This window comes from Ixodes scapularis, unplaced genomic scaffold (genome assembly GCF_016920785.2).
Source record: "Ixodes scapularis isolate PalLabHiFi unplaced genomic scaffold, ASM1692078v2 PGA_scaffold13__105_contigs__length_92229423, whole genome shotgun sequence".
NCBI lineage: Eukaryota > Metazoa > Arthropoda > Arachnida > Ixodida > Ixodidae > Ixodes > Ixodes scapularis.
Genome location: NW_024609839.1, coordinates 33,007,384 through 33,022,204, shown reverse-complemented (window position 1 = coordinate 33,022,204; position 14,821 = coordinate 33,007,384). Strand labels below are relative to the sequence as shown.

At 45.0% G+C, this 14,821-nt stretch overlaps 1 protein-coding gene across 1 annotated transcript in view; it reads left to right on the top strand.

The window, feature by feature from the left end:
* Positions 1-5,277, top strand: part of LOC115316921 — a 31,100-nt gene extending 25,823 nt beyond the window's left edge. The window contains exons 5-6 of the mRNA XM_042289850.1: positions 1,061-1,109; positions 5,028-5,277. Coding sequence (XP_042145784.1) covers positions 1,061-1,109; positions 5,028-5,213 — 235 coding nt within the window. The 3' untranslated portion in view covers positions 5,214-5,277. The remainder of the gene's footprint in view (positions 1-1,060; positions 1,110-5,027) is intronic.
* The last annotated feature ends 9,544 nt before the right edge of the window (positions 5,278-14,821 follow it).

The following is a 14,821-nucleotide window of genomic DNA, read 5'->3' as shown; positions in this document are numbered from 1 at the left end:
AGAAAAAAGAGATGTAGAGGAGGCGATAGTTGCTCGAAATCACTTAACTACACTCAAGCGCATTTTCTTTTTTTTTTTTCTGTTTGAAGGAGGCAAAAAACGTGCACGTCGCACTTTGCACAGAAACGAAATTTTCGCTTTTTTTTTTTAAATTTTACCGATTCCTCTTCGTAAAACAAGCAAGGTCTTCAGCCAAAACAAGGGGCGGCGACTCGGCGACGTCTTCGTGCGAATCACCTTAGTGTTCGGGCGTGTCGTACGGAATAAATCCAAATTGTTTTGATCGGTAAGAAATTTTTCTTTCGAAGCTAGACAGACTCACCGGTACCACGAAAAACAGTTCTGAAGTAGAGGTCCTACGCCCGCTGACCGCCGCTTTCGCTTAGACATCTTTGTTCAGCCGTCGAGCCAGCGACCCTCGCAATACGACGCCGTGTTGAGAATTACGCTGAGGGGGCGCAAAGTCTTTCAGGTTTTCTGTGCAACTTCTTTTCTTTTTTTTCGATCAACTTTTTTGCAGTTTCTTAGAAGCCACAAAAAAACGCGTATCATATTTTTTTATATCTTTAATATCGAGTCAGTGCGTTCGGTAACCCACATTTTTTTGTTATATTTTGGTGCGTGTGTTGCCAGGGCCCAGAGCGATGGCCAGTGCGATGACCATAGAGAACGGCACGTGATCACGGAGAAGGGAGTGAGCGCGACTCAAAACGGCCAGTTCTGGATCGGCAGTTTTCAGGCGGAAAGACAACGAATTACGAGCCGAAATTTCTGTAGTGTGTAGTTGGGCTCGGATATATCATCTACAAATAAAAGCTTGGCGAGCATAAATACCCTGTCAGTGTTCCTTTGATGACCCCGTTATTGTATTACGAACTCCATGAAATGAAAGCACGGAAGTAAATAGGGGAGAAGGCTGACATGTGCTGGTCTTTATCCCTATTTTCTCCCCACTTTCACTTCTTACAGATCCATGCCATCATGCACACTGAATTGTGTCTGCCAAGCCTGTTTCACTCAATTGTTCCGCAACATTTCTGCTTGGATTGCAGGATGGCAGCCAGGTTCTTGGAATCATCTGCTCTCTCTTTGTCTCGTTGTGCATTGGGGTGAGTGTTTCTCCGTGACTGGATGAAACATCTGTCTCGGAAAGCTGTAGTACAGTGTCTGGAATGACTCTCCGACTGGTGTTTAGCCTTTTTTTCCGCCATTGCGTTCATGCTTCAAAAGTGTTCCCAGAGTGGAACATAGGGCATCACAAGAGCCGGAGTGTCATGATGTCAGGTGACGTGATTCTGGCGGTTAATCGCAAATCTTCTAGAAAAAAAAAAGCACGAGGAGCGGAAGTGTTGCTGTCGTCGGGACGTCCCAACTCTTGGCTTACAAAATTTATGTGCACTGTCAGGCTTGAGAGCGACCTGCAGCATAAAAAGCGTCGGCCACATCCATAGTATTCGGAACAGTGACGCCGCCAGGATGGTGGCTTGACAGCTGCATAATGTCATCGGGCAGAATTCGAGGGACCACTGTTTAGGGCGGAGTAAACACACCAGTTAGACTCATTTCATGCACCATAGCTGTAAGAGAGGGGGGCAAAGTTTGTCAGGCACTCACGCTGTCGCCCAGTCCCATCGGCGTTACGCAGCCGTTTATATTAGGAACGTTTAGAGTGTACCCTTTACGAAGGGACAATTCAGCATCAGCTCAAGACAATAGAAGGCACTTGAAGTATGTGAAATTGTCCTAGCCACTGTTCTGGTTTCGAGTTTAGACCATTGTAGCACCTCGGCCTCTTATGGGAAGGAGGTGGTAGCATCTTAATAAAGATGGAATCAATCCAGATACCAGATGTTTTATTATGTTAAGAATTACCTGAGACTGAGGTAAAAGATGGGGCACTTAGTAGAAGAAGGACATTGGAAAAGGAGCTCCTTAAACTCAGCTGCTCTGCACACCCACTTGATTTTTGTTAACATATTTTATGGAAATAAAATTCGCAGTAGGAATCACGTTTTGCATCTTTCGGTGTATTTGTGTGCAATATTATTATTCTTCTTTAGTCACAAGTTGGAAGAATTATGAAAACTACAAAACGTGACTCCTATAAATGCCAAGTTTCCAAAGCTAAACCTGGAGTGATGACCTTCAAATTTCACTAAAATAAACTTAAATACCCCGAAACCCTATTTACCTTAAAACACTGAGTAAGCATCCGCTCAATATTCCTAAATAATATCTAGCATTGTCTTGAAGACAGCAGGGTCAATCTCGGCAGCGTCTGAAGAAACGAGGAACCATCGGAGAATTTTCTATAGTATTGAAATAGTGGGAGTGAAGAAACATACCCACGAGCACCTTAAAAATCTGCTCAGCTGATAAATAAAAAAAAGAAAGCCAGGATGTTGCATAAAATTAGTACAGCGGACCACCAACCTTTCCAATTCATTCTTGGGCGAACGATGCCGGCTTTAACGAACATTTTGTGCCCTAAGGTAGAATGCATCTTGCTACTTATGCATGTTTTCTGTTAGTGCAGTACCACATTAGTTAATATATTTCTAGTTTCACGCCTTCTTTTTTTTCTCTTTCGATGGATCCTTTCTGAAATTGTGAGATGATGCATAGATTATGCGCCGCCGCCATTAGTTGGTCTCATCGCTTCCGGCGTGAAGCCCGTTATTTTTTCCGAGCACTGATCTCTATGACAATTGCTGGATCGCGCTTCCCGCTCCCGCGAGTGAAGCCACCGGATGGCCATCTTGCATATCGAAAAATCGCGTTTTTGAAGTGTTGCGGAGGCAGGCGGCAGCGTGCTAAAGACACGTTTTCTACTCGTTCTTCGTCATTCGCCAAAGACGTTTTTTTAAAACCCTTTGTAAGCCGTGAGACTCGCGGTTGAAAACACGTGGAACTTTTACGGGAGCGCAGTGCCACAGGAAAAAGGCACAACTCGTCGAAAGCAAGTTTCACCGGGCGTGATCAAAGCTTCGTTGTCACGCAGAAGTGCTGCGTGTCTGTGCCTGCGCACGCTTGGATACCGATCAAGAATCGACGCGGCGGCTAAGTTTTGAAGGTGTGTCGCGCGTAGATGTCTTTACATCGTATATCGGCCAAGGGGTTCTGGATCGTACAGCTGTTCCAGCGATTGTTCCTGTGCACTATTAACCATGGCTATGTTCTAAACTTACTCTAATGGGTCACATGGCAGCGCCAATAGAGCAACGCTGTGGAGCAAAGAGGGTTTTCGAAGGCAAAACTACAAGACGGCGAGAATGAAAATTTTTGAAGCGCGGCCCGTAGAGTCGTGTGCTATCTGTTGACCAATCGCAATTAGGCGAGCCGCGCTCAAACTTCAAGTGCAAGAAAGTAGGTTAAGTTTATTTTAACAACCCCATGTCTCGGAATGATCACATTATCAAGATAGCTAAGAACGCTTTCAAAAGCGCTTGGCAAATTGTACCAGTTTAAAAATATACTGCCTTGTCGTTTAAAATTGCTTATATATGAAGCTCTTTTTGTACCTACTTTAAATTAATCTAGCTTGGTATGGACCACTACAACCCTGTCCAATCTAAATAATTTACATATCCTTAAAAAAAAAAAGACTGTTCGCATAATGCGAATTGTGTCTTTTGACACACACACTCCTCCTCTATTTAAAGAGCTGCATTTAACATCTATTCTTGATTCATATGATTATATTCTCCTCACATGATATAGATCAGCCCTTCGATGTAATGAACCATTTTTTTACTTGTATTTCAAATTTAACTTCCATTTCCAAACCTTATGACGTTAGGGAAAGGGAGCGCTGGAAAATTCCATTAAATCGCACGAACTATGGGTTTCACATGTTAAGTTATAATCTTAAGTCTGCCTTAGATAAAGTGGAAAAACATAACTTGTCAAACATTGAAAACCTACATCTAAATAAAATTCTAGAACTTTGTTTTCACAAATAAAAAGTAAATTGTCCTTGTGATCTGTAAATCCATCCGTTGTGTATATTTTGTTTCATGTATACATCCAGTCACTAGATGCCGTCGTTCTTTGTGTATAAGGACAAAATTTTTCCTCGAGCAGCAAAATACAGTATATAAGTATTTATCATATAAGTGTTTTCTTTTCCCATGTCAAAGTTGTTTGGATTTCCTTGGTTGCTGTTGTTTTGTTACCGTACGCCAATTGTAGGGCTGCAGAGGCCTTGTCAAGTCAAAACTGTTTTGACTTTTTGCCTCTGCAGCCCACATCACATTAGATGATGATGATGTAAAAAAGATTGATTGATTGATTTAATGAATGAATGAATGATCAAGAACCGACACACGGTGTCGGTTCTTGATCGGTATCCAAGCGTGCGAAGGCACAGAGACGCAGCACTTCGGCGTGCAAAGGAAGCTTTCATCACGCCGCGATACCGGTGAAATTTGCTTTCGACGGTTTGTGTCTTTTTCCTGCGGCACTGCGCTTCCGTAAAAATTTCCACGTGTTCTCAACAGCAAGTCTCACAGCTTACGCAGGGTTTTAAAAAACTTCTTCGGCGAATCACGACGAGCGAGTAGAAAACGTGTCTTTTAGCACGCTGCCTCCAGCCTCTCCAACGCTCCAAGAACGCAATTTATTTTACATGCAAGATGGCCGTCCGGTGGCTTTACTTGCACTGCAGCGAACAAGCCGGGATGCGCGAGCCAGCAATTGCCATAGAGATCCGTGGTTCCGAGTTTGCGCCAAACACTGGTGCAGCGCCCGTGTGGACTGCGTTTTGATCCCAGTACACTCCGAATGCTGTTGAAGCGATCCTCTCCAATGCGTGCTCACAATGTATGGCCAACTGATGGCGGCGGCACATAATCTATGAAACACATAACAGTTTTGAAAAGGGTCTATTGATCAGGGGGGACCTAGAAGGGTTTTGGGAATTTCGATACGCAATTATGTTAAAGACCTTCATATCAAAAAATACCATGTTCCTAGGATCGTTGCAGTAGCCGGCTGATGGTTATAACAAAAAATATTTTCATTTCTAGTGCTACTTCTTTGTGGTGGTGCTGTCCTTCTACAAGCAGCTGACAAATGCTGCAAACAAGTCGGCCATTAGTATGGTGCCTGCGGCTCAGTCTCTCTACCCTGGCACCTATGTGCCACCTATGAGCTACAGTCCCGTTGTCCCGGCACCCCAGCGCTTCTCGGACTCCAAGACAAGCCTTGTGTGAAAAGCCCGAACCCGTCTGGTTACCTTTTTTGTTGTTGTTTTACTGCTTAGTTATTGTAGCTGACCCCCCGCCCCCCCCCCCTCCCCCCCTCCCCCCCCCCCCTCCCATTCTGTCGTCTGGGACTCTTATTTTCGCACCTTTTTTCTAGGATGAGGGATATTTGTGGGTTTGTGATATTTGTGGGTATATTGGTCTGAGATTGACTTGGCTTTTGGAATTGGTCCTTTGCACCAGCTAGGGTGTAAAGGCTAGACAGTCACTCAAAAGGTGTTTCTTCTTGTCTGCTGTCTGGTCTGCTGCCTTGAGGTCCACTGCCTGGTGTTATTAGGCTAGCATCTGGCCATAAATGTTGCGTCGGAACATACGTCTGGCGTCGGGACTTAGGCCTGGCGTCGGGTGTTAGGCCTGGAGCCGGGTGTTGGGTCTTGCACCGGGACAAGGAACAAACTCTAATGTATGTGAGATGTTCAATTGTTGGGCCTAGCTTGGTACAGGTGTTACTAGCCCGGTGAACTGCTCTGCTCCTCCAAGATAGACTTGCTCAACATTATTTGCTAAATCGGGACACATCTGGCTCGCGTCAACTACGCACATGATGTAGAATATAACTTTACTGTTCTTAATGTCTTAACGAAGACTAAAAAAGTACCATACAAAGCTGCTCATTCAAAATTCATTGATTCCCATAGAATTGTGATTGATGTAACTGCATCAGTGTTAGTAAACTTATTTAACTTTACCTTGTCAACTGGCAAGTTCCCATATACCATTAAACTCGCAAACGTTTCTGTTTGCATTAATGAGGTGATAAAACTGTAGGTACAAAGTATAGGCCAATATATCTACTATCTATATTTTCGCAGGGGCTAGAAAAAATATGTTGCGGTTTATACGACTTATTTTGTAAACATTCAATGGTAACTGACTTTCAGTTCGGTCTCCGGAAGGAGAAGTCCACAGAATAGGCTTTGTTATCTAAAAAAAAACTGATATTAAGAGATATATCTCTGTAGACTAATATAGACCAATACTAAGAACTATAAAACAAAGAGAGTTGACACTGGGATATTTTCTTGACTTTAGCAAAGCTTTCGATTCCCTTAAGCATACAACGCTCATTAATAAACTTTAATATTATGGTCCATGATGCAAGTCTTTAGGACTTATTCATATATACCTAAAACATCGCAAGCAGTGTGTCTTAGTAAATGGTTATACTTTGTCGTTTCCATTATTGAAGTCTGGTGTTTCACAGGACAGTTATGCTTGGCCCACTTCTGTTTAATGTGCATATTAATGGCATCGTGAACATCCGTCAACACTCACGTTTCATAATGTATGCAGATGATTTATTTTCATTACTGCGACAAATTTTGGTAAGCTAATGATTACATTTAATGCTCTCTTGGAGACGTTTTTTATGGTCAGAACAAAACGACCTTAAAATAAATAGGGCAAAAACGAAAGCGATTGTATTTAAACCAGTAAATGGAACATCTTGATACTAATTATGCACTTAAAATTGGTAGCAGCCAGATTGAAATATTAAGCCATCATAAAACGCTAGACGTATTTTTTATAGTATATGTAATAAGATCATCATATAGAATTCTCAACCTACAAAGTGGCAAAGGTAGCTGGCATTATCGGTCACTCTCGCTCTCCTCCGCCTACAAAAGATAAGATTAAATTATATCATGCTTTTTTTGGCTCGCAGATTAACTGCTCCATTTAGTCTGGGGCACAAGTGCAAAAACTAATATCAACAAACTAATCATTCTTCAAAAAAATATGGTTCGTTTAATTGCAAATATTTAATACTCCACACATCCCGACGCACTCTTTTTAAGCTACAACGTCATGAAAAGTTCCAGTGTTTATGACTATCGTTTGTTATTTGCTTACGCATTTTTAACTTTGGAGTATATTACTTTTTTTACGGATATAAAAATCTGACTAAACGTGAATCAGTCATCAATGTTTGTCACAGAGAATTCTGGAACGTTACTCATTTCCATACAAATTATGCACTGCAGTCTCTTGCTCATAACCTACATACACTGCTCAACAACCTTTGCATGAACCGCATTGATATTCATTGTATAACTAAAAAAGCGGTGCGCACTTTTTGCCTTGTTTAGGTAAACATATTTGTTTTGCGGGAATTTCATCGGAATGTTCTTAATTGTTTTGATAGGCATTTGTATGAAATGTGTTGAGCTGTTTTGTATATATTTTAGGAATGTCTAAATGAGATTGTTTTTAAATCATGCATTTCCTCTACGTGCAAGGGCACCAGACCCAGTAAAGCTAGCTCTTTGTAGCTTTTTGTCCGGTATCCACGGCATAATGTTGCTGAAAATAAAGTTCAGTTCAGTTCCAAATTCAGTTCAATTAGCTTTAGATTGAAGGTGAAAGTGATACTAGGAAGCTGTACTCCAAATTGGCAGTGTACCCACAAACCTGGCTTGGTGTTTTCCTTTTTTTTAACAAATAGCTTGAAGTGGCTACATGAACTGTCCCATGAGAGCAAGGCTAAGAGGCCCTGATACATACGGCCAAACTTGCACACCCAGGCCCAGTTGAGAATGCACGCTGTTTGAAGGCAGCTTTTGTGGATGCGCTCAAAGTAATATAGGCTTCCATTATATATACCAAAGCCTTGTCTGTTGCCCACTATTATTGTTTTGACCAGAGGTTTCTTGTATTCCTAGGTTTCTTCTGAGCTATTATGTTAGCACCGTTGCCTTTAAAGTTACTGTGTGCACAAGGAATTCCTTTTACGCCACTTCCAGTTTCTAGGCTACTGAATATTTTAGTCACAAAAAAAAAACAAAAACGGTGGGTATAGAGGACATTCTTGTTGAGTTGAGAAAAAATTTGTTTTACTTCCTGCTCTGTCTGTGGTCGCTGTAAATATACTCACTTTTTCAGTGTCGCCACTTTTTCATGCGATTCATTAGCTCCAAAGTGCGTTATAAGGCGGAGGTTTGCCAACACAAAGATGGATGCAGAGTATTTTTGTAGAGTTATGCTGCATTCATTGTTTACATGTGAGGGCATTCTAGTCAGGTTTGACCTGGTGGTAGATTCAGCATTTCTTCTGAACCATATGACTAAAGAGACATTGGCCACTTGTTTCTATTTTACATAGTCGTGCTTCGGTTTTTAGCAAGCTAATTTGTTTAGCTGTGGCGATTTATGTGCATTTCCGGGGAAATTATTGCGAGGTCGCCACTTGCAGTTGTGGTAGGAAATCACAATCACAATACAGACATACCGTGTTATCGTTCCTTAGTGTAAGAGCCTATCTGATTGGGCACATTGACGAAGACATTTCACATGAGGATTCTTTGCAAGTGTCGTGTAAAAGTCAAGGTAACAAAAATGCTTGACATCGAAGCCTCATGAACCACGACAACCTGGCTTCATCCACTCCGCAGTCTCTCAGTTGTCTGGATGCTTATTGCTCCATACCTGCCGAATGAAATTTCTACCACAAGGGTGTTTCTTGTTCAATGTGTGCACATTGATGTTTGCATTCAGAATGTTTGTATGCAAGAACTGTTGCCGTTCCGTTTTTTGTTACTCTTCACGACGCCCACGTGCGCTGCAGTTACATTGTTAGACCTTACACAGAGGTCACCGCAATTGCTCCTGATTTACACAAGGTGGGCCGTCACCTTACAAAGTTTATATATCTGCATTTAAATAAAGCTGTTCCACAAAGTCTTGAGCGGGAACATGGAGTTTGTGTGGCTGGCTTGTTCCACCCAGTGGTGATGAATTGGAAAACCCATAAAATAGGTGCTGATATACTTCCTGTCGCTGTGACTTGGCAAGGAGTGAACGCTGCAGCCCCCTTCTGCCTGTCGGAGTGAGGGTGTCAAAGCACGTGACAGCCCTTTCTAATGTTACAGGGGCGAGAGCATAAGCCAAGCAGTTGGAAAAGGAAAGGATCACCTCCCTTCTTGCCCAGACTCTCTTTTGTGAGTCCCAGCGGTCACTTCGATCCGCTAGAAGAGGGGTCGGCAACCCGCGTACCGTATATGAAACTGCATCACCTGTCGCCGCCTCCTTCCTTTGCTGCTTAGACACGAGAACAGCACACAAGTTTGGACCTCAAATGTGGTTACACAGGAGCAAGAAGCTCTTCCATTGGGCTACTTGAACAGAGAACCTTTTCACTGCCTTTTTTAATTCCATTCGTTTGTTATCACTGAGATGCATATACATTTTACTGAAAAGCAGATGAGCGCTCAGACAGTTCACTAGTTTGGGTTCCTTAAAAATAATAAATCTGGGACAGAATAAGCACTCTCCCTTCGCCCCCCCCCCCCCCCCCCCCTCCCCCCACCCCCCTCTTTTTTTCCTTTGCGACTTGTCATAGGGCCCCCTCCGTGTCTGCTGCGTGACTACTCGGCCCGCCGCTGCAAAAGGTTGCCGAACCCTGCATCAGAAGGTTAGCTTGTCACCCAAATTCATACTAAAGAGGCTCTCATCCCCCCTTCCCTCCCCTCCTCTCATGTAGTGCGTTCAAACGAACGTCTTTGAGTGTAATTAACTTGGAAGCCACGGTGTCTCCCTCCGATGCGATTATTGACTGACTATGACCGTAGCCTTCGCGGTTTGGCAAATTACGGTTAAAACCAACCAACGTTACCACAGCATTTCCTACAGTTATGCTCCGATCCCACTTTGGACAGTCCGCAAAAAATCAACGTGTCGCTCTGGGACTTACAGCTGAATTGTGGCAAGGTGGTGTACCCATAAAGCTAGAATAACGTATAAGCATACCTTTTTCGAAAAAAAAAAGAAGAGAAATTTGTCTCGGCTATCTGCTGCGGCATTCGCAGATGTCATGGCCGGGTTCACTAGTTAAATCTGCCGCTGACAGATGTCAGAAGCGTCGGGCGTGCCAGCGACTAGCTTAGTAGACGGCCTTCAGAAACGTTTTACTATGCCAGAGCGCTAAAGGCCTTGCGGTGCGCTGCACGTTTCCGACACCAGTCGGCGGCAAATTTAACTAAGCGAGCCCGGTCATAACATCGTCTGCGAGTGCCCGTGGCAAATACCCCAAAACAGGAGGTGTTTTTTTTTTCATCAAGGTAAGTTTATTTGTTGATATTTTACTCCGTGCTTGTACCATCTAACCACACCTCTGCACTAAATCTTAAGGTGATATGTTGAGAAACGTATATTTGCGGACCGCCGATTGTAGGATCGAAGCGTTAGCGTACACGCTAGATTAGCTCAGTGTAACTGCCAAATTAACCCCCTAAGTGATGACTTCACAACATGGCGCTCCGCTCTAAACAAGCAGTTGCTAGGGCCTTTGCTATGGACTTGACGTGAGGTTAGAAATCGCCTGATAAAAAAGTGAATATTTTTTTGGAAGCATTGTGTCTTCTCAATATGTAGTCACTAAAACTTTTCCTGTCGTCTCAGTGCCATAAAGCGATGACAAAAGCCCGTAATAAAGTTTCACTACCGGTTTTGCCTTGCTAGCAGACGACATGATGCCTTCGCGGGTTCAGTTTTCCAGAGGGAGTACGTGAGTGCGTTAAATAAAGTTGGTGACGATTGCCGAAACTTTTACTCGGTAGTTCGTTACAGCTCAAGAAGGTAGGGCGAGAGAAGTGAAGGAAAGGGACGAGGACGCAGGCAGAACGCGGGAGAGAGGAGAAGGTTTCCCCCTCTCGTCTCCAGCGTTCCGTCTGCTTCCTCCTCCCCTTCCTTCCTTTTCTCGCGCCCTACCTTCTTGGGCTGTAACTTTCTATTAGCCCCGTGCGCGACCGAAAGCGTCGCTGTGGTCGGCCGTCCACGATTGGCCGAACGCTGACTATGACGTAGGAAAGGGGATTTATCATCGACGAAAATAAGAGGAATGAAAGAACTTTAATTTTGACGGTGCTGGCAGTGTTGCTTTAAGAGCTCAATGATTTCAAGCTTCCACCATGCTATTTACGAACACCATCGAACTTGTTGTTAGCAAGATAATGACGTAAGAAGGGGGAACCATTGGAGGGCGCCACCAAAACATCTCGCCGCTAATAGAAGTCAACTTTCTGTGGGATTTTGGAAGCGAAAAGTGCCCGCACACAGCTTTGATCGACGCTCGAGGTGCATGAGAGCGCGAACGCCGTCTTGTGGAGCTCGCTTCACCAATATGTGAGAAGGTGAAATCACGGTGAAGCCTTATCACATATGACGACGACGTGAACTGTATCAAGATCGATGCGCAGGACAGCACATGTTTCGAGGATTTCTAACAGCAGAGCTCCTCAGTGCACATTTGTGTGATCAAACGAACTGTCCGTAACAGATATATATATATTCGCAACCCCAGCCCGCCGCTCGCCCTCTCGCGGACGAACGGAGAACCAGAGGAGCAGGGACGGCAGCGGCGGCGGCGGCGTGGAAACGGTGGCACGGCCTGTCGGCCTTGATGCGTGAAGCCGCTTTAACGAAAATAGTGAGCGCGTTAAAATCGGAATTCTTGGGATCCACCTTGCAAGGGCGTTGCACGAAGGACCGGAATGTCTAATTTCATCGGGGACTTTACCTATATCGCATACGCTGCGGATTGCTGGTCTTGTGCATGGCCGCCAGCTCAATCGGTACTCAACATGACGGCAAGCGCTCCCTTTTATAACGAAAAGCTCTAACGTACGGTCCACGAAAAGTATATTCCTCGCCCTAAGTAGGAGAAAACTCGTCGCGCAACGGGTATGTCGAGCAATGCACATCGGGAATGGGTTCGCGTCTTAAAGGAGCGGTGCAACGATATTCAATTGGAATGTTCTTTTTTTCACTTTACACGAGTTTACTGGCACTAGTGGGACTCAAGGATACTCGCACACAACGCCACTGGCCAAGAAACTCCTGTGTTGCGGTATAATTTCAAGAACAAAAGCGATCATTTTCATTCAATCTCTCCTTTGCAAAATTTGATGACGTAACGTGGAGATCGCGGTACACCCCAATGACGATACTTGAATGCGGTTCATAAATTGGACCAGAGCATTGTCTGGGCACTCGATTCGGGCTCGTGATAATTACTAGCTCGAGAAGCATTCGGGTAGTGGCCCGTGTCCAATCGCTGCAACGACGACAATAGCCGAGCCATAAGAATGTCTGGAACTCAGCGCGTGTCCTGTGCTTTGCCAACCCCAGCGCGTGGCTATGGTCAACATTGGCGGCATATAATCGGCCCCAGATCACGTGGCCACTTGTTCTGGCTGTGAATTGAGGGGCTGAACGCTGCTCGTTTTTCTTTAATTTTTTTTTTTTTTTTGGGGGGGGGGGGGGGGGACTTTTATTGGCGACGTGAGCGATCGAAAACGTCGCTGTGGTGGGCCTGCCACGATTGGCCGGATGGTGACAATGATGTCAGCAAAGGATTTCTCATCGAAGGAAATAAGAGAAATGTAAGAACTTCAATTTTAACGGTGTTGGCAGTGTTGCTTTGAGAGCGCTATGATTTCAGGCTTCCACCATGTCCATTACAAACACCATCGAACTTGTTGTTCACAAGGTAATGACGTCACGAAAGGGAACCATAAGAGGGCGCCACCAAAAACATCTCGCCACTAATTGCGTGCGGTGAATAACGAACGCGTGTTTCATAGGTCATTAGCGTCAGGGATCCGTTCAAAGTGGTATTTGCGCGAAGCACGATAATTGTTGCATCGCCCCTTTAAGGCCGTTATAAGGAACATGACCATTTATTCTAAGCACTTTCAAAAGACATAATACCCGTACTTGATTTCACGTAAATACAAAGTAAATAAAGCAACGCTTAAAGCTATTTAAGCGCGTCTGTGTTAGTCAACCGTTCGTGACGAGAGCTTAGAAAGGGCAGTTTTGGCGAGAGGGGCCGCAACGTTGCAAATAGCACGGTACAAAAAAATGTACGGTATATTAAGATATTAATTTTTGATAGAGAAATAAAACCACTAAACACGCCAATTATGTTAGTAGACAGTTTTCGCATAGCGTTATCGCAGGCTACCGTTGGCTACCATGAGCACGGCAACGCTCCTGGCGCCCGGTGAAAATTGTGCTTCAAAGGCCCAGCGCGAGCTTCCGGTTGTAATGCTACACCGCACGGTAGCCTGCGGTAACAAACTTTCTATCAATAACCAGAGAGCAGCTTGATCACGTGTTGCAATACACTAGAACCGAGACGGTGAGCAGGGAGTTGCGAGCCTGTGACACGAAGACATCAATACCGTGAACGCTGCTGTTCCGAAGCTTGACGGTCACAGTGCGAGGCTCACTTACTAGAGCACTTATGGCCAGGCAAAGCACAACCACGATATCTTCATCACCCTAAAACATATTCTGCCACAATCAGTGACGTGGCCGGTCGCTCGCCCACCACAAAGCTTTGCAAGTTAAGTTTTCTGCAACTTTTAAATATCTGCATGCTTGTTTTCCTAAGGCGCATCAACAACTCCGTCACCTGTGATACGATCCTACCCTAACCGTCTCGCATTTGTAGACAAATTCATCATTTTTAGTGCGCTGACCAGCGTCAGCGAGCAGGCGCACGGGAAATCCTGGAGAACCTATCCCCGTCTCTTCCGCCATCTTGGAACTACCGCCCCGCCACCTATAGGGCGTTGGAGTTGCGAATATTGCCGCGTGCATGACCGAGAAGGAACGCTCTCCTCTTTAGTCCGTACCTCCACCCATAGACGTAGACTTTATTGGGAGGGGGGGGGGGGGGCGGAGCGGGCTCAGGCCATGACCCATACCAAGACGCTGTTTACGTGCCATGTAACGAGCTTCTAGTAGTGGCATGTAAAAAAAAATAACGCCCACGTTGCCTTTATTGACAAAATACATGGGAAACGGAGTCCCAGCGTGCTTTCGTTAGCTTCAATCTCCAGTTCCGGCGAAGTGGTAACGCGCAGCACCCTCCCCTCCCCTCCCCCCCCCCTCCCCTCCCGGAAAACTTCTCAGTGTGCCCCCCCCCCCCCCCCCCCCCCCCCCCCCCCCCCGGAAAAATGGAAAGTCTACGCCGAGTTTTCCAACCGCGAGAAATGTCGCGGATGGAAAAGCTCGAGGAGCGTCACTTGAAAATAAAGGTTTAATCGGCAAACTTTTGCCAGAAACAAAAGAAAGAAATTCGTAACGGCAGCAGCGCACGTCGCAGCGTCGGCGTGACAGCCGGCTGGAGCGAGGGTGAATGTGCCTCGTCGTCGGGGAGAATCTGACTGAGTCCGGAAAGCTCACGCTGGACTCCCTATCTACAACACTCAACATCTCGAACATTCCGCCTATAATGTTCGAGACTGACTAGGCAAGGTCATTCTGGCCTCCTTATCTTTTACACTAGGGGTGAGAGTAAACGCGAATCTTCTAGGTGTAAGAAGAAGCGTTCCTTCTCGGTCATGCACGCGGAAATATATAACTTACCCGATGTTAGTATCCAGCTAGCAGTACAAAATACACACCAATATTGCGAGCCTGAAAAATGAAGTAGGGGGTATCAAACCGCTCATGTAAGAGTCAAGATAATTGCACCGTCATTACAACACACGTCAACTGCAACACAAGAGAGGGCCCGACGCTGCTTTGATATTGCCGCGCGCAGGGTC